General features: G+C 60.4%; 3 protein-coding genes across 8 annotated transcripts in view; 2 read left to right on the top strand and 1 right to left on the bottom strand.

The window, feature by feature from the left end:
* The first annotated feature begins 7018 nt into the window (after nt 1-7018).
* Nucleotides 7019-8734, top strand: GJB1 (gap junction protein beta 1). The gene is made up of 2 exons (XM_065643346.1): nt 7019-7096; nt 7780-8734. Exon 2 carries the CDS (start codon nt 7792-7794, stop codon nt 8629-8631), a length of 840 nt encoding a protein of 279 aa, XP_065499418.1. The 5' UTR covers nt 7019-7096; nt 7780-7791; the 3' UTR covers nt 8632-8734.
* A 753-nt stretch (nt 8735-9487) lies between these two features.
* On the top strand, nt 9488-10462 carry LOC135993617 (gap junction alpha-3 protein-like). The gene has a single exon (XM_065643610.1). The coding sequence runs from the start codon at nt 9488-9490 to the stop codon at nt 10460-10462; it is 975 nt and encodes a 324-aa protein (XP_065499682.1).
* Nucleotides 10463-11588: 1126 nt separating this feature from the next.
* Nucleotides 11589-19351, bottom strand: part of ZMYM3 (zinc finger MYM-type containing 3) — a 32255-nt gene continuing 24492 nt past the window's right edge. For 4 of the 6 annotated variants that reach the window (XM_065643599.1, XM_065643598.1, XM_065643597.1 and 1 more), the window contains 12 exons: nt 18880-18938; nt 18138-18306; nt 17441-17556; nt 17111-17285; nt 16407-16553; nt 15495-15598; nt 14940-15108; nt 14667-14818; nt 14086-14200; nt 12940-13194; nt 12734-12851; nt 11589-12319 (listed from right to left, as the gene is read on the bottom strand). In XM_065643599.1, the coding sequence (XP_065499671.1) occupies nt 12121-12319; nt 12734-12851; nt 12940-13194; nt 14086-14200; nt 14667-14818; nt 14940-15108; nt 15495-15598; nt 16407-16553; nt 17111-17285; nt 17441-17556; nt 18138-18306; nt 18880-18938 (1778 nt within the window). In that variant the 3' untranslated portion in view covers nt 11589-12120. The remainder of the gene's footprint in view (nt 12320-12733; nt 12852-12939; nt 13195-14085; nt 14201-14666; nt 14819-14939; nt 15109-15494; nt 15599-16406; nt 16554-17110; nt 17286-17440; nt 17557-18137; nt 18307-18879; nt 18939-19351) is intronic. The other 2 variants (XR_010606893.1, XM_065643600.1) reach the window with 2 other exon arrangements.

Raw genomic sequence — 19351 nt, 5'->3', positions numbered from 1 at the left:
CTTTCTTTGATTCCTATCTAACTTTTGAGAAGTGCTTTGACTCTCCTGGCTCCCGGCTGGAGGGCCCTGCAAGTCGCCCTGGGGCACCGGTGGGTGCAGGGGGGACACAGTGTAGCCTCTGCACCCATGCACTGGCAGGGGCAGGCAGGGGGAACCCCCCAGTGGCTGCGGCCATGGGACTCCCTACACCGGGGCTGTTCCTCCCTGTGGGGTGATTGCATCCTCAGCACTGTGCATGCTGAGCACCTTGGGACTGATGAGGAGCGAGACCAGGCATCCCTCTCGGCCGGTGCATCCCCAGGCAGCCTGGCATCCCGAGTGCCCTGGAAAAGGCTCCTTCACTGTGTCAAGAAGTGGCCCCGGGCCATGGTGCTATAGGCAGAGGGAGTGGGCAGGGTCCGGGGACCCGGCCTCGTGCTAGGTGCAGGCGCTGGGCCGGGGGCTCCGGGGCCCCAGGGACCCTGGGGACAGGGCCCTGGGCTGGAGACTTGGCACCTCTGCCCCTCTTTGCGCTGCAGAGAATCTCTTTTGTGTCAGTCGTTTCTCTTTGCAGAGACGTTTTTTAAGCAGATCTTTAGTTCTTTACACACTAACGGAGTCGCCGCGTTTTGTCCTTTGTAAAGATTTTAAAACCAAGTGTTCTTGATATAAAATAAAAAGCCAGTTAGAAGCCAGCGTGTGCGCGCGGTGCTGGCCCCCCGCAGCCCCCACCTGCCGCGGGCGGGCACCAGGCAGGGCACTGCCTCCTGCACCACGGGGCTGCACTCTTTTGTATTTTTGATATTCTCCCTCCTCTGTCGCCCATGCCCATATATCTCAGCCAAATAGCCTACCCAACGGCCCGCCCGCAAGCATTCCCCACCCTGGCCCACCCTGCTGCCACCCACCAACCCGCGTGGGCATCACCCGCTGCGAGCACCGTCTGCCCACCCCCATCAACCCAGGGCAGCCCCCCAACACTCTGTCCCAGTGCTCCCCACCCTGACCTGCTCCCCCAGGAGCATCCCACGTTCCTTCACCACTGCTCCAGGGCCGTGCTGTGCCCTCTCTGTCCGCGCCGCTGCTCAGAAGCACAGTCTGTGGCAGGGCTGGGCAGCCCTGCGGGGCTGGCAGGAGCAGGGCGAGTTGCACAGCGACTCTGTCTCCCACCTTGCTCCCGCTGCAGCCTTTCTCCCCATCGTGGGGTGACCTCAGCTCCGGCACCCGGGGTGTGTGGCTGGAATAGACTCCTGGGCAGGGGCTGCTGAGGGTGATGCAGCCTGCACGGTGCTGGGAGCACCCACCTTGGGGTTGGGGCACCTGCTGGGCTGGTGGCAGCCACCAAATCACATGTGGCTGCAGGTATCAGGGCTCAAGGCAAGGGGCTTTGGTGCAGCTGGGTGTGGAGAATGAGCTGCCTGGGAGCCCACATGGGGCACTCCAGTCTCAGCCCCCCATGGTGGGCACTGGCACCTGGGGTCTGGGAAGGCAGGAGGAATGGATGGGTCCTTGTGGGGACACCACACCTTGTCCCTGTGCAAGACGGTCCGGCTGGCAGACGCTGCCCGCACCGGCGGCCGTGACGCACCGGTGCCGCCTGGCCCTGCCGCCTGGGGCCAGCGCACCCCCGGCCCCGCACCCTTCCCCAGCCCCTGCCCCTGGGCAGGGCTGAGGGTGAGGATGCTCTTTGGAGAATGTATTTATAGCCTGTCACCCGCGCAGAGTAACAAATTCCAAATAAAACAGAAGTGATATTTTTAATACTGGTGTGTCTCGCCTCTTCTCGGAGCGAGCGGGGGCCAGGGGCTGGGTGGGGTGCAAGCCAGCACTGTGCAACCCAGGATTGCCAACATAGGATGCCGCAGTGGGGGGCTCCCTCATGCTGCCAGCCCTGCTGAGCCCACCCCAGCACTGGAACCCCATGTGGGACCTCATCTGCCCCACAGCCCCCTCCCACCGAGCTCACCCCACCTCCCAGCCTTTCCCAGCACAGCTCCCCTCCCCCTGCTTGCCAACCAGAAAAGCCGCTGGTTTCATTTCTTTTTAATGTAATTTCAACTGGAGTTGCCATGGAAACCAGGCATGAGGCCTGAATCGCCTCCAGGCAGCATGCAGGCAGCAGAGCCAGGGCCAGGCCCCGAGCCAGGGGGGCCGGGGGGACAGAGGGGGGCTCTGCCCTGCTTTCCCAGGGGTCCCTTGCAGCCGCAGTGCCACTGGCACATGTGACCCTGCTCAGCACTGTGCTCCAGCCTCTGTCCAGACCCCACCATGGCCCCTGGTGCTGCCCAATGTGGGGATCCTGCAGCCCCCGCCAGCCTGTGCCCTGGAGCTGCAGCACAGGGCGGGCAGCGTGTGCGTGGCCTGGGGACACCAGTCTGGGATGGCAGCACGTTCCTCACCATGGGGCAGATGGAGAGGGTGAGGAAGGTGCTGGAGACAGGCAGCGTGACCTGCTGTGCTGTGCTGCCAAGGGTAGGGATGTGGTGGACAGCTTGAGACAGGTAGCAGCAGAGCCAAGCCACGATGGGACTCGGATGGGCTGATGGGACTCCCACCCAGGGCACGGGGCTGCCTTCCCCTGAGCTTTTCCATGCCGATGGGCAGAGCTGCTCCCTGCGGGCTCAGCTGTCTGGGCAGGGGATAGCTGCCCACTTCAAGCCCTGACCCGCAGCCCCAGCCAGCGCTGCCCCAGCTGCTGGCCCCTCTGCTCCGACCCAGCCAGCCGTCCACAGAACTGCAGTCCCAGGGACCTCCCTTGCAGCCACTGGGTACCCCGGTTCAGTGAACAACTGCAAGAGGAACCAAGATGAAAAACCCACATCAGGCCACGGGGACGGGTTTCCATGGAAATGCTGGTGCTCCACAGCACACCTCCCACAGTAGCTGTCTCACTGCAGTGCAAGCAGCCGGGCCAGCCCTGCCTGGTGGCCAGCGGCCCATTTCAGTGATGCTGGCATCACCACACTGCGGTGCCTAGTGCCCTCATGAAGGGGAGATGCCTTTCTGCCCCAGAACAGCGGCTTGCCCTGCCCTTCTGTCCTCCCTCCTCATCCTTGCATGGCTTCAGCTGCCTGCTGTCCCATGTGCCAGCATGGCCACCCCAGCTAGAAGCTCAAGGGCAAGCTGGTGACAGACAACACATTTCTATGACGCTACTGCCATCTGTCCAAGGTGTCCTTGAGCATCAGCAACATTTCTCTGGAGACATGGCAAAGCCCAGGGGATACTGTGTCCCAGAGGGTATGTGCAGTTAACATCTCTGTGATGATTGTTGGACATCCTTAGCTTCAGGGGACATATTTAGGGCTGCTGGCAAAGAGAAGCACAAGGGAACGGAACCACAAAGCTGTCTCTGGCATGGGGAGGGGATGAGTGACCTATGCCTGGCTCCTGCCTGCTCCAGGAGCCACAGCCAGCAGGAGAGCAAGGATGCTACTCTGCACAGTAGCATCACTAGGACAGTGTCCTCGTCCCCACAGCCCTGGGGTACACAAGACACAGGACAGCAGACCTACAGGTGGACAGAACAAGCTGGTACACCATGCGCTGCAACCCTCTTCGCCCCATGCTGCAGCGGCAAAAGGATTTCTGTGCTTACCCACTGCCAATGCCCTTCCCGGCAGAGCTGACTCAAACCAGAGGGTGTTTCTCTCCGAGGGCAGCAGCCTGGATCCAGGGATGCCTGTGCTGCCCGTCAGCCCAAGCCTGACCCTGTGCTGCAGCAGCCACCCAGCCTGGAGCAAGGCTGAGCCATGCAGGGGGCCAGCCCTGCCTAGGGCGGGATGGCAGGGGAAGGGGCGCTCTGAGAGCCTGCCCTGCAGCACCCTTTTCCTCCTGGCAGCAGAGGTGTTTCAGTGATGGCTGGAGCTTGATTTCCTCCGCTGTACCAGCACAGACTGCTGGGCTGTGAGATCTCTGACCCCAGCAAGGTGCTAGTAGCTGCGTCACCCCCATCCCACCATCCGGATGTTGGCCCAGCCCTGCCTATCTCATCAGCTTGTCTGCGTTCAATGTGCCCACGTCCCCAAGCTCTTTGCTGCAACTTCAGACACCAAATTAACCTCACGATTAACGTCATTAACAAAGAGCCTGTTTCTGGTCCACGCAGTCTAGGACAGTGCAGTTTTCCGAGCACTGGAGGCAGCGCCGGCGACAGCCTATTCGTACAGCCTGTCCTTGACCGCTGGCTTTTGCGCAACAGTTGTGCCTGTTGCAAACAGGCGGCGGTGCCCGCGGCCCGGGCCCACAGGCCAGCGGCTGCCCCGGGAGGGCGAGGGGGCTGCCCGCGCCCCCGCCCACCCCCGGGGCTCCCGGTACTCCCGTCACCTCCCGCTGAAGACACTGGGCGGGCACTGGGCTGGACAGCAACGCCCCGGGTTCCTCCTCCCTCTTTCCTGTTTTTCCTCGATTGTTACTATATTTTTAGGTGGATTCCCACGTGCCGAGCCCCCCCGGGTGGGAGCGGCCCCGCCGCCCCCCGGCCCGGCCCGACTCGGCCCCGCAGCGCCACCTGCTGGCGCGACCAGGCACAGCCGTCACGGCGGGCGACGACCACCCCCCCCGCCCACCGCCGCGCTCCGCTGCCCCCCGGCCTCCTGGAGCCCCCAGTGCCGCCAACCTGGCTCCCAGTGTCCCCCAGTGCCCCCCACAGCCTGGCTCTTGCAGCTCCCCCCTGAGTCCCATGTCCACACATCTCCCCCTTAGCTCATCCCACAAATCCCCCATTGCCCACCAGTCTGCCCCCCGCCGCCCAAGAATTTCCCAGTGCCCCCACCCAGCCTGACCCCCTCCAGCCTGTCCCCACCAGCCCCTTGCCTATACTGTCATCCCAGTTTGCCCCCTGACACTCCCCAGTGCTCCGCCTCTGCCTGCCCCCCTTCCACACTCCGCTCCGGGCAGGGCCCCCCCCGGTCCCGCCGCATGTCCCGGGCCCCGGGTGCGCGGCCAGGGCGGGGCCGGCGGCTGCGGCCCCTCCCGCTCACCGCCGGGCGCTGGTGACTCAGCCGGCGGTTTATCACGGGCCGAGATTGCGGCCCCGGCCGGCCCCACCCGCCCCGCATGCCCGGCGATCCCCGGCCCCTCACAGCCCACCGTCCCCGCCGCGCTTCGGGGGGACCCCCCCCCCGTCTCCCCTCACCACCCCACAATGTCAGCCTGCCATCCTCATGTGGAGTACAGCGCTACCGCTGCCATCCTCATGCAGGGGATGGTGTGCAGCGTCCTGCAGCCCACCCCGGGGCCCTAAAAAGCAGGGCAGAGAGGTCATGTCCTGGCATGCTGCAAGGCCACTCGGGGTGCTGGTCAGCGGGACCTTGGAGTGGGCCGTTAGCTGGGTTAATGGTTGACAGGCTGTTTGCCTTTCCCGGCTGTGCTTTTACACATTAAATCTGAGTGTTGGTGGCTCCCCAGGGACCAGCTGGCAGGCTGCAGCCGGGGATCAAGGTGCTTTGGGTGCTGGGGGTGTCCAGAGCCATCCCCTGGGATGGAGAGTGGGGCTCCGCCACGTGCCCAGCTTGCAGGAGACATGGCGGGAAGGATGCTCACAGCAGGGGAGCGTGGCCAGGGGGACCACGGAGCTCCCACAGAAACCATTCTGGGGGGCTGGCGCTGACTCGGTGCTGTGGTGGCCCCTGGGCTGTCCCCAAGGGATGCTCAGCTGTGGTGGTGGGTGCCAGGGGTGCCTCAGTGGTGTGAGTGCGGGCTGGACACACCTGCAGTGTTTACTTGGCAAGGAGCAAGCCTTGGAAGGAGCAAGGCTGTTTGGGAGGGGGTGGGTGACGTGACGGAGGGGAGTATAAAGTCCAGGGTGCTACACTGGAGGCTAAGGTTGCTGCGCTCCCCAAGAGCTTTGCCTGTCCTGGTGCTGAGGTGAGAGGCTGCTGGGCATGGCACTGCTGCGGGGGTGGCCACACATCTCCCAGCTAGGGAGCACGGGGGAGTCCAGGGTGGGGGCTGCAGAGGGCTCAGCTGTGGGCTGGAGGGGCAGAGCCAGGGGTGCTGGCCCCCATGGCAGGGAGTGGGGTGAGGAGCAGAGCATGGCCTGGGCACTGGCTGCCCTCCCTGCAGCTTCACTGAAGGGTCTTTGCCCACCACCGTTTGTGCTCCAGGCTCCAGACACTGGCACCCCGGGCTAAGGGGTAGAGGTGACATTTAGGATGGCATTGTTTCCCCGCCACCCTCTGGGCCCCCAGCTCGTGGGTTTTACTGGGTGTTCTGCTCCCCACCTGAGGCTTGGGGACAAAACCCAAGGGACATGACACCATCCCTGCGGGTATGTGACACAGCGCAATGGTATGGCTGGGACACCAGCCCTGAGGGACATGGGCACAAGGGGTCTGCAAGCGCAGGGGCTGTTGCCTCCACCAGCCTTTCCGAGCAGTAAGGCAGCATCAGTGGCCCGGTCTCAGGAGAGGAGCACTGCTCCCATGGCACATGGCTCTCAGCACTGAGTGCCCAGCCAGCATCGCCCTGTCGGACTCTTTCCCATGTCCCCAGCGGGACAGGGCACACACAGGGCAGCTGCAGCACCCTCGCAGATGTTGCTGCTGGCACCAACCCCCTGGCAGCAGAGCCTCGAGGGCATGGCGGGACCCATGGGGGCTGTACCCAGCACACTCAGCCCCATGGGTCCCCACAGACTGCTCAGTGCCATGCTGGAGAGCAGCCAGACCCCAGCTCCGGTCACGCTGCCCCACGCCAACCATGCGGGACGAGCACACCGCTGCAATCTGCCATAAATCCTGGGGAAGGGTCCCCCAGGCACCCCGGGTTGTTGTCCAGCCCAGTGATGCCTGCGGTGCGATGAGCACCCTGTGGCCGGCGCGGGGCGAGGTGGGAGCGGGTGCAGGGCCAGGCAGCAGGAACGCAGCACACAGGGACTTTGTCTGGCCGGGGTGGGCGGAAGTCAGGGCGTTGGATCTGAATGCTAAAGTGTGTTGTTCAGGAGCCAATAAAGGCCCCATTGTATGTAAATAGTTTATAAAGCAGCATATGACTTCCAGTGCAGGGCAGTGGCGGATAGAGACGAGGGCAGGCAGAGCGGGGCTCTCCTGCAGGAGACATGAGACCTTAGAGGAGCCATTGGGGGCAGCTCGCAAGGACCCTTCCTTACTGGCAGGTACGCGCCGCCAGGACCCTCCACACTGCGGGTGGCCGGAGGGCAAGTCCCAGCCCCCCGGCCTCATGCTTGGGGTGGGAAGCAGCTCCAGGGGCTGCTCAGTGCCGGTGGGTGGCCCTGGCAGGGAGGGAATCTGTCCTTGGCGGGGAGGTCACCCTGTGCACCCCAGGCAGGGATGGCTCTAGGAATGTGGCAGTGCTGGGTGCCCAGCTCGGGGCTCCCTGGTCTCACTGCTGCAGGGAACGGGGGGATGAGGGCAGGGAGGTGCTGGTGCGGAGGAGCCCATGGAGCTCCTTGGGTCCACCCCCAGACAGAGAGCTCAGTGTCGGGTGCAGATTGAGGGTCCCTGCAGAGGTGTGGGAGCTCTGCCTCCATCCTCTGCAGCAGCCATGGGTCAGGATCCCCATGCCAGTGTGGGGTGACAGGGCAGGAACAGCTGGCACTGCAGGGCCAACCAGTCTCCTGCCTGCTCCGGCCAAAACGCTGTCCTGAGCCATGTCAGCAGCAACAGCCATGCTGCCATCCTGCTGTCCTTCCATTCTGCTGTCCACCCGCCAGGGCTGTAGCAGCCACTTACTCCCGGGTCCCTCCTGGGGCTGCTGCCACCAGGACTGGGACACAGGGGCTCTCAGCCAGGGGCTCTTCCCGCTCCTGACACTGTCTCTCGCTGCTCGATCCTGCAGACGTGAGGAACAATGAACTGGGCCGGCCTCTATACGGTGCTGAGTGGGGTGAACCGCCACTCCACTGCCATCGGGCGCATCTGGCTCTCCGTCATCTTCATCTTCCGGATAATGGTGCTGGTGGTAGCAGCTGAGAGCGTCTGGGGGGATGAGAAATCTGCCTTTACCTGCAACACTCAGCAGCCTGGCTGCAACAGCGTATGCTATGACCACTTCTTCCCCATCTCCCACATCCGTCTATGGGCCCTGCAGCTCATCCTTGTCACCACACCAGCCCTCCTCGTGGCCATGCACGTGGCCTACCAGCAGCACCAGGAGAAGAAGCTGCTGGTGCTGACAGGGCACGGGGACCCCAAGCACATGGAGGAGGTGAAGAAGCACAAGATGCGCATATCAGGTTCACTGTGGTGGACGTACGTCTGCAGTGTGGTCTTCAGGCTGCTCTTTGAGGCTGTGTTCATGTACATCTTCTACATGCTCTACCCGGGCTACCAGATGGTACGGCTGGTTAAGTGCGAGGCTTACCCCTGCCCCAACATCGTTGACTGCTTCATCTCCCGGCCCACTGAGAAGACCATCTTCACTGTCTTCATGCTGGTCACCTCCAGCATCTGCATTGTCCTCAACATGGCGGAGCTGGTCTACCTGGTGGTGCGGGCCTGTGCCCGTCGAGGCCAGCACAACTCCAACCCCTCCTCAGGGAAGGGCTCCTTCTACGGGCACAAGCTCTCCTCTGAGTACAAGCAGAACGAGATCAACCAGCTGCTGACAGAGCAGGATGGCTCCCTCAAGGACATGCTGCGCCGCAACCCTGGCCTGCAGGAGAAGGGCGATCGCTGCTCTGCCTGCTAGGGCCAGAACTGCGGGGTCCCCAGCCCTCGTCCCTGTCCCACAGCCGCCCCATGGCCCTGTGGCATGGGGCAGAGCCCCCCATTCCTCAGGCGCTGATCTGGCCAGGAGAGCATCTCGGGCCATTAAATCTCTGTTCTCAGGCGCTGCCTCCCTCCTTTCTGCTCTGGCCAGGTTGTGCCAGGGGCTGGGGTGCCAGTGCGGGATGCCCACCCTGCACATTCCTGCACCATGGCCCAGGTGGGTGCCACCAGGGGCTGGGGGGGGGCAGCACCAGGGCTGGGCTGGGGCCGTGGTGCTCTAGCAGCTGGCATGCAGCAGCAGTGACCCCTGGGTGGCATTGAGCAGTGTCCAAGGGCTTGCGCTCCCCCAGTACCAGCCCCTGCAGCTCCGAATATATTTAGAAAAGTGCCCAGACCAAAAATAAAGGGAAAAAGTTTCCCCAGTGGCTGTTTCATCTGCCAGTCACAAGGAAAGCCAATGGGGCATGCAGCTCCCTCATGCCCCAATAACCCCGTGCCCACCATCGAGGAGAGTGGCAGCGCTGGGTGGGCTGTCCACACCCGCTGAGGAGCAGGGGACCGGCTGGGAAGGGGCTGCAGCATCCCACTCTGCCCCACCGAGGGGATCCGCCGGCGTGGGAGCACCAGGCTCTGCCCCACGCGCCTGCCAACGGTGAGGGGTCCCCATGTCCAATCGCCACCACGGTGTCCCCCCCACGGTGCTCCCAGCGTGGCGGGGCTCCATGCTGGAGGTCTTTGTTCCCACTGCCCTCCCCACAGCACCTTAAGGACACAGGGTGGGGACACTCCAGGGGCAGCCCTGGGTTGGGTCCCTGCATGCCTGCCTGGCCGGGGGGATGGGTTGGCGGTTCAGCGGGTTGTGGGGTGGCCGTGTCTGGAGGGCAGCTGTCTTGCAGGGCACCACGGCACGTGCCATGGGGGACTGGAGCCTGCTGGGGCGGCTGCTGGAGAGCGCCCAGGAGCACTCCACAGTGGTGGGGAAGGTCTGGCTCACCGTCCTCTTCGTCTTCCGCATCCTGGTGCTGGGGGCGGCCGCTGAGCGGGTCTGGGGCGACGAGCTATCTGGCTTCTCCTGCGACACGCAGCAGCCCGGCTGCCAGAGCGCCTGCTATGACAGCACCTTCCCCATCTCCCACCTCCGCTTCTGGGTCCTGCAGATCATCTTTGTCTCTACACCCAGCCTCGTGTACCTGGGCCACATCCTGCACCTGGTGCACCTGGAGGAGAAGGCGCAGCAGCAAGCGGCAGCGCGGGCCAGCAGCGGGGCCAGGCGGCAGCGCCTCAGGCAGCCCCAGCTCCCCAAGGGGGACACGCGGGGACGGGTCTGCATGCGGGGGGCCATCCTAAGGACATACGTCTGCAATGTTGTCTTCAAGGCTCTCTTGGAAGTGGGCTTCATTGTGGGCCAGTATGCCTTGTATGGGTTCCAGTTGAAGCCCCTCTACACCTGCAGCCGCTGGCCCTGCCCCAACACTGTCAACTGCTACATCTCCCGGCCCACTGAGAAGACCATCTTCATTCTCTTCATGCTGGGGGTGGCCTGTGTGTCCCTGCTGCTCAACCTGGTGGAGATCTACCACCTGGGTCTCACCAAGTGCCAGCAAGGGCCAGGCCCCAAGTCCCGCATCCTGCCCCGTCCCGGTGGCCCTGCGGGGTCCCGCAGCACCCGCGTCACTCTGCCTGGTGGTGGCAGCCCTGTGGCTGCTGGCAGACCCCCGCAAGGCCTGGCACCCCTGGGGAAGGCGAGTGCATGGCTGGGGGTGGCTAGTGGGTCTCACGGGAAAGCGCGAGCGGCAGACTTGGCAGTGTGAGCGTGGCCTGTGGGGATGCTCAGGGACGCGTGATGCACGAGTGGTCACAGTTGTGGTTTTGTCTCTGGGCCCTGCCAGGCTTGTGACATAGACCCCAGGGCCAGCACAAGGGTTGGGCATGTCCCCAGGGACGTGGCTTGGCCGCTCCTTGCATCCTGGGAGCAGCAGGGCTGAGAGTAGGGCTGCGCTGGGGCCTGGCAGCCCTGGGGAGAAAATAAACACCCACTGCACCTCACTTGACTTCTGCTCTGCCCACGGGCACCGTGGCATCGCTCTTCGATCGCTCCGTCCCATGGACACACTGCATGGGCAGGGCTAGCACTGGTTTGGGTTGGGCTGCAGCCCTACAGGCAAGAGACAGGCAAGACATGCCAAACTGGCACCAGCAGGCACAGATTCTCATGCCAGAGCTGGCAGAGCACCAGGAGCCAGACAAGGTGGGCAGCACAGGCAGGGATGGACAGGAGTGAGGTTCACTGCAGCAGTGGGGCACTGACCCCGCTCTCCTGCAGTGTCCACCCTGCCTCGAGGGAAAGCAGGGGCTGCCCAGAGTTTTCTGCATCTTTATTTGAAATGAATGGTTTCCAGAGACACAGGGTTAGTCCTACTGCCCTGGCATCACTACAACAAGACTGGTGAGCGGCTCACTCTCCACGTGAACACAGAACAGATGGCCCCAGGCCAGGGCCCAGAACAATATATACAGGCTCAGAGGAGACTCATGTACAGCTCAAGAAAAACGACCAGAACAGGAGAGGGGGCAGGAGGCAGCAGGGAACAGCACAGCCAGAGCCAGGGTTGCCCAGGCAGGGCACTGGCACCCCACTGCTTTGGGGAGGGAGGGGGAACCCAGACAGAGCTCCTTGCTTCTACAGGGGCTGCCCAAGCCCCTGGCTGGAGCAGAGGGACCCACCAATGGCACCTCGCACGAGGGAACGGGGTTACAGCAAGACAGGGGACAACAAGGAGAGAGGGGCAGCACTGGCACAGACCTGTCTCCATCAGTTTTCTGCTGACATTGACAAAATGGAGGGAGGTGTCCCTGTGGCAAGGCCAGGTCTCTACCCTCACATTCCAGTGCCAGCTCCCTCCCCTCCCTGCAGCCAGCCCAAACCTCCCACCCCGACCCAACAGCTCGCAGGCTGCCAGTGGTCCTTCCCCACTGGTTTGAAAACGCCATCCCGGCATAGGAGCTGAGCAACCGTTCCTGCAGTGCCACCCGCAGCCTCCCACGGGGATGCTAAAAGAACAGGGAATTAAAGGCCTCGGTGCCGCTGGTCCCAGCGATGCTCTGCCATATTGTGCAGTTCCTGCCCTGGGGCAGGGGGAGAGGGGCAGGGCTGGGGGTAGGGCAGGGGGACAGGGCTGGGCAAGGGGAGCTGCCCCAGGGACTCTGTCACACCTGTGCTGTGGGGACTGGCCCTGGGGAAGACGGCTCACTCAGCAGCCAGGACAGGAGGCAGGGCTGAGCACGGGGACCATATACATAGGAGAGGCCTGTAACGAGTAGGATGGGATGTCTAAGTCCGGTAAGGATGAAGGGACAGCACTGCCACAAGCACCGTCCCCTCCCGTGCTGCACGGCCCCTGCCCTGCAGTGGGAGGCAGGGAGACCAGGCATCCAGGGCTGGAGTGCAGCCAGCCCAGCAGCACCTTGCTTAGTCCATGTCATCCTCCAGGCCGCTGAGCCGGCTGTGCTCCTCATAGATCTCCCTGACGGCCAGGATGCGGTTCAGCATGCTCTCCAGCATACTCCGGTCCATGGGGATGACCGAGTACCAGAGCGGGGACTCGGCAATGCACGACCGTTCGGGCTGCAGGTAGAAGATATCGTTGCGGTTCCGCAGACTCTCAGGACTGTAAAGAGAGAGGAAGGTGAGCCCTGGGGTATCAGCTCCAGGGGCTCAGAAAGCCTGGCCTGCCCTTATGGTTATCAAGGGGATCTCAAGGTTTGTCACAGCCTCTTATGCTTTGGCTGGATGAGGACACAAACTAAGCCTGCAGCTCCTCTCTCAGGACCAAAGCCCCTAACCAGCCAAGCACCAAGGCTCATACTGCACATTCCTGCCTGTCTGGAGAGACGCAAGTAGTGGAACGGGCTAGAGAGAAGCATTCTCTCAACCACAGTCTATATGAGCAGCACAGACCCTGCACAAGGCTTTACGCTCAAGTACAAAATGTTTGGAGAGCAGCAGCCACCTCACAGAGTCCCACCGAAACTGAGACGTGGCTGCAAAATGGCACATGCCCCTTCTCCACAGAAAGCCTCACCATTTGGAGAGATAAAACTCATAGAACTTGACTGGGCATCGGAGTGGGTTCATCCTGTTCTCCCGCTGCTCCAGCATCGGCACCTCCTCCTCACGCTTCCGCTTTCCAGAGCCACCATCTGCAGAGTGGGGAGAGAGCAGTGTCATGGCTGGGACCCTGTGAGGGAGGCACTGGGAGGGACAGTGAGATGCTCCATCATACCCTACCTCTGCCTTTCTTCTGCTTGGCAGGAGCATAGTAGCGGATGCTCACCACCTTTGTTGTGCCACGGGCTGTGGTGCACTTGCGGGACTGGCGCACCACATTGGTGAAGGAGAGTTGCATGTGCTCCTCCGCTGTCTGCAGTCCAAAGAACTTGGTGTTGAAGAACATGAGGGTGTTGAGGAGCACGAAGGGTGAGTAAACACCCAGCTGCTTGCACTCCCAGAGGTGCTCCTCCTCGACACGTGAGAAAACTGTGTCTGCAACACACAGAGGGAGAACCAGGTCACATCAACAGTGGCCTTGTGGCAATCTCTTCACCCTGCTCAGGCAAGCTCACTGCAAAAGACAGACACTTCACAACATCCACTTTTTCATGAGGTTACTTCTTCAGAGCCATCTGCCCAGCCACCAGCCACCCCAGAGAACAACCAAACCACAGGCCAGAACCCGAATCAATCCTAACCGCTCAACCATACAGATGGACATGAAGGGTACTCCAGGTCAGTGCTCCATCACACTCAGCCTCAGATGAAGGAGAAGCAGGAGGCAGGACAGACACAGCCAGCTTCCACCTAGACACACAGGTCTGGAGCTGAATGCCTCTGCCTGGGACAGCCAACATGCAGAGGGGAGGCTGGATCTGTGAACTAACCCCTGACAAGACACAGCAGGGAAAGCAGCCCAGATCACAGCATCACAAAAAGCCTCTGCAGAGCCCTAAGTTAGTCCACTCACAAGGCAGCAGCACAGTAACCCTGGCCAACACTTAGTGCAAGTGTGCAGGGCTTGCCCATGTGCTGGGAAGACAAAGGCATGGGCCAGTGTGCCTCCCGGCTTGGTATCCTCTTTACCAAATGGTGGAGACATGACTGTTAAGTGTTGTAAGGATTCAAACTGTCCCAGGGCATGAAGCAGCTGTGCTCTGCTCCCCGCTACCTAGACTCTGGGCAACAGAAGCTGCTGAGGTGTAAACCAGGCTGGCTCCACTGTCAGTACGGGTCAGTACAACCCAAAGACACAGTAGGACCGTGCTGCCTGTGCCAAGGAAGAGGGTTGAGGCTGGGGGAGCACAATCAGACTGGAGGATCCAAGGCTAGAAGAACAAACTGGGTACACATCGTGACTGAGGGTACTCTGGAGACACATACTATTTGGTAAGATTGTGGGTTGCCAGCCGCTCAGGGACTTGTTCAGCTCCTGCACGAAGGTCAGGTAGTAAAGGTCTGTAAATATATTCACCATACGATTGTTCTCGAGCAGGTACTAGAAAGGACAGAACACACAGTCAAGAGAGACACGGCAGCACCTGGAATGCAAACCCTCCCCTGAGAGCCCAGGGCACAGAGGCAGAGCACCCCTCCTTGTACAACCAGAGCTGCAGGGCAGACTCCTAAAACCAGCCACTCCTGGGAGCTGTGAGGAAAACCCCAGGGCATGACAAAGCAGACTTGATGCTGAAGAATGGACTGAGTTTGGGGAGATCTCCCAGCCCTCCTCAAGGACGTGCAAGAAGGGTGTAAGGCTGGGGAATAGCTGCCACCCTACCCACTGGGCTTGAGAACAAAGATCAAACCACGTGGGCTGATGTCCTGGGGTGAGGCACTGAAGGAGAGTCCAGTGAGTCTCTCTGGGTCCCCAGAAGGCAGAATAAAGGGTTCAAGTTCCCCTCACCAGATTTGACCCCCAGGTCTGGATGTGGAGGACTTGAAGGCAGCAAGTCCTCCCTTACCTGCTGGATGCCAAGGCAGAGGTAATAGATGCTGTCTGGTTCGTAGCGCTCCCCGTTGGGCCGTGTTATCTCCTTGACAAACTGGGCCAGGCCGTAGTTGAGCTCAGCTGCTGTGCAGGCCAAGATGTCTTCCTTGATCCTCATGGGCTTGGCTATGGAGACAAGCACAGCAGCCTCAGACAACAGCCTGCAAGGCCAGGCACACCCCAACACCCTGGCACCCAGCTTCTGTGCAGTTTCTGCTATTCCACCCCAGTCAGACAGGGCACTTACGGCCGAAGCGTAGCTCCTCTCCCTTGCTGGTTTCTCCCCCTGCGTACTTGGCTTGCACCCAGGATTTCCAGGCATTCACACCGTACGAGTAGTTCAGCACCGTGCAGCTGGGCTGGCTGCTCACCGAATCTCGGGAACAGCTTTCAGAGAGCACCAGACGCTTCTGCCCCTGCAGAGAGGTGTGCTGTGAGACTGGGCACCTACCTGGGACAGACGCAAGTCCTGGCCAGCCCTCAGACCTGCTGACTGTCAGCTCCCTCCCAGTGTGCCTGTGCCCACGCCAGCCAAGCCAACAAGGCCTATCAGTTCTGAGGACCACAGGCAGGAAAGAGGACAGCTCTCACGTGACGTGTGGCATTCAAAGCTCCTCCAAAGTGACAGGCAAGTATTTTCATTCAAAGACTGTCCCACAGGCCAGACATGCCCTGAAGGGGGAGGGCACAACCTCCCCAGCACACCAAAGCCTCTGGCATACTTCACCTTGCATGTCCCAGATGGCAGGTCCCACCCCAACCCCAAATAGCTTTAAGCAGGCAGTACCCACGGAGAGCTCACCTTTCGGACAGCACGAGGCAGATCTTGCTCTGTGGACACATCATCTGGTCCCACCAGCCCACAGTCAAAGAGGAAGTCCACACTGGGGTTGATGTCCAGAGGGTCTGAAAGGAAGCACAGACAGAAGGGCTCAACTGAGATTTCTCATCCTGTCCCCTGTGCTGGGCTGGTTCTTACAGCAAGATGAAGGTGACTATACAGCCCAATGCTTCACAACATCCACCGCTGCCTGGCGTGAAGTTTTAGCCACAGCCCAACAACAGAAATACAGCTCTGGCAGATGATGCTGAGCTTTCTGAGACTAACCAGAACCCCACACTCTCCTTTCTAATAGTTTTTTGTTTGTTTTTTAAACCTGAGGTACATTCCTCATCCCCTTGTGCCAGGCCAGCTCTAGGGACAGCCTGGCACAGGTATCCCCATTCTCTGTCCTTTGCTGCCAGCATCTTGCCTCAGCACTGCTGGGCTCCCGTAAGTCTCTGCCTCTTCTCACACCTTCTGTCCACTAATGGACACTAATGCCGTCTCCCAGGATGCCATGCCCTGTCCAGGTCTCTCTCTTGCCTTGCTGGATCCTCTGGAATCGTCTATAAGCACATCAGTGCTGCTGCCCTGCTCTTTGTGCTGCTAAAATCAGCTCCTCGTTCCCCCTTTTCTGCAGACCTATGTTTGCCAGAGGTCAGTTAGTCTAGACAAACATGCACCCCTTCAAAAGGGGTGACCTCCTCACCCCTGCTGCCAGCAGTTTTCTGCAAGACTCTCAGTTCCCAGCCTCAAGCCTGGTCACTCCGAGGGCACAGGGAGGTAAGTACACACAGTTCTTAATGCTGCTGCCAACAGTCAGCTGCGGGCAGCGGGAGGACCCTGCAGCAGCAGGAGCAGCCCTGCACACCTGCTTCACCCAGCTCTTACTCTTAGGGAAGTCAGCCTCCAGGTCCTGGCCCGGCTCATCGAGGACATTTGCCATCTTTACAGCCATAGCCAACACATCGTCCCGTGCTGGCCCAAAGAGATCGCAGTCCTCCAGGAGACCCTCTGCACTCTGGTTACTCACCAGGTCTGCAACACAAAAGCAGATGATAAACCCTGCTTTCAAGAAAGTCTTTTGTCTGTTTATCTTGTGACAGCAAGGAAATGAAGTCAGGCTCCCTGCAGCACAGTCCTGTGCTCAGAGGAGCACCACAACATCTGTGCTGCTCAGCTTTCCCTGGACATCAAGATATTGGACATTTGCCCTCTCCCCAGCCACAGCCCTAGTCACTGGGGCTTGAGAAAAGCAGCCCCCAAGTAAAAAGACCTGCGAGGTCAGGGCTGATAGTTTTCTGGCTGGGAAGCTGCTTTAGATAAGAGCCTGAACAGCCACCTGAGTAACCTAACAGTGCTGCACATGTGCCACAAGACTGGCACTCCCAAAAGTGACAGTGGCAGACACTGCTCCCTTCTGCAGCTCTTCCCTCCTGGTACCTCCTCAGCAGAAGCTGACGACTTGCTCTTCCCTGCTGCCTTTTCAAAGGCTTTGGGGGAGCTGCGATCCAGGCAGATGCTCTAGCTCCAAAAGCCAGCAAAACCCACATGATCCCAGCTGTTCAGCCAGACCAAGCCATGGCAGAACCTACCACACAGGTCTGAGGAGGCCTTGTCCAGTTCCTCAGCCTCTGCAATCATCTCGGCCATGGCCAGGATGTCAGCCTCCAGGGGATTGGAGGGGATCTTCACCTTCAGCTCTTCAATGGTCTCCACAATCTTATCTGTGCTCTCCAGCGTGGTGGGCAGGAACATTGGCACAGGCACCTGTTGACAGCAGCACACCAAGTAGAAAACTGACACTCAGCCAACTGACATAAAAGCGAAGGCAGGAGAAGGGGATGAATAGAGAAGCAGGGAGGCTGCAGCAAGGCAGGATTGAGCCAGTAAGAAAACATGAGCAGGTGGAGTGTGTTGCTTACCGGTACGGGCATGGAGAAAGGCACAGGTACTTTCTGGCAGTACATATGCATAGGCACGGGTATGAAGATCGGGACGGGGATTGGCAACACAATCACCTGGGGCTTCCAGTCAGCCTCTGACAAGAGCAAAAGTATGTCAGTGAGCTCGCTCCCAGCAGCTCCTCCACCCAGCCCCGCTGTACATTGCCATGCCCCTGGCCATCCAGCGCCATGGCCACTCCAGCCACCAGCTTCTGTGACTTGTGGGTAGAGCTGGAGCAGCAGCAAGCCAAGCAGCCCTGCAACAAAAGAGGCTTGCTTCAGCCAGAGGTGCAAGCCCTGCTCTTAAGTGGCCCCACTTGAGAGGTCTAGTTGCCTTGCATATGCTATAGACCACACACACATGCCAGACAGAAGCTACGCAGTGGAACTTGCTCAGCAGATGGTCCTTCAGACAAGCTGAGGAGCTCCAGAGGAACAGGAGCTGTCCCACAAGAGGTGGGATTCATGCTGCAGTGCTCTGTGTGTCTCTCCTTTTGCTGCTGATGGAAATGGACTCCCTACCTCCAGCCCTGCACCACCCTGCGACTCCTCAGCACGGTGCCAAACACCTGGCTGCTCTGTACAGCATTTCAAGCTGGAGTCGCATTTAGTCTGGAGCAGGTACGTGCCACTGGCCTTTCCAAAATGCCCCTGAAACCCTGTCTTGTTTTCCTACCTGTCTGACACCCTTTGGACTTCATTTCTATCTTGCAGGAAACGCCCCGGTTCTGCATCAGTGGTTTACACATGGCAGCTTTATTTTTCCGAGGGGTGGCGGGAACGGGAGGAGGAGGGGGAGGTGGTGCAGCTGGAGACACCTGGGCTGAGGAGGTCTTTGCTGACAGCTGAGGAAACACAGAAAGCAGCAAGTTGGTGTCCACTTCAGGCAGCACCACCTCTCCCCAACCACAGGTACAGCTGGGGAGACTCCCAAAGCACCTCCTGGAGCCTGGCAGTCCCCAAAACACACACACGCTTGGACGCTTCCACGGTCAGATCCAGTCTAAGGACTGCCAAGCTGCTCATGGCAGGCAGCAAGCCCGTGCGGCACCTTTGCAGCAGGCAGCAGAGAGGCTGGACAGGTCACTCCTGTCCCATGGGGCAGCAGGGACCATGGTGAGACAGTGACTATATCCATGCATGGGCGAGCATCACGCACAGAGGAGCCACAATGCCACAGTGACAGGCTGTTCTGGAGCCCATCATCGATTCCTGGGGAATTGTTATTCTTCCCCCTTGCAGGAAAGATGCTGGTGCCGCCCTCCCCAGCAGCTCTCATCAGCTCTCACTACCCACACATCTTAAAACACATAGGCTGTAGAAGAATGAAATCTCCCTGAGCAATGGCAGATCTGTCCTCTCTCTGGGGACAGCCCTTTTGTGCTGTCTTGCAAACTCTTACCTCCAACAGGCCTTACCATGTTAGTCTCTGTCTTCTGTGAGGAAGGGGCAGGTGGTTTTGGCTCTGAAGTCTGACCTGTAAGAGAAAGCAATGACCCTAAGTTCAAGAGCTCCTGGGCCAACAGGTCCCACTGCTGGGACTGGAGGTGGCAGCAACCAGAGGGCAGAGACAGGCTCCCCAGAAACTGCTCCTGGCCGCTCCAGGAACAGTTAATGTTTCCACAACCTCTAGCCCTAACAGCCCAGAAGACACAAGTCCAAAATCAACTCATTCCCATGTCATTTTGTGCTCCCTTGCAGTCCAACCCATCCCCATCACAGCAGGTCAGGAGAAATCCCAGCCTCTTGTAGAGAGAGGAATCCAGGGCTCTATTCCCAGCTCTGCCTATTGGCTTGCTGTACCGAGCCATGGCCCCTCCCTGTGCCTCCATCTCCCTGCTACAAATATCTTGGCAAAGTGCTTCGAGATCTCTAGGAGGAAGGTGACAG

The sequence above is a fragment of the Caloenas nicobarica genome, chromosome 12 (genome assembly GCF_036013445.1).
Source record: "Caloenas nicobarica isolate bCalNic1 chromosome 12, bCalNic1.hap1, whole genome shotgun sequence".
Lineage (NCBI taxonomy): Eukaryota > Metazoa > Chordata > Aves > Columbiformes > Columbidae > Caloenas > Caloenas nicobarica.
Note: the sequence above shows the minus strand (reverse complement) of the source record. Positions and strands in the feature narration are given on the sequence as shown.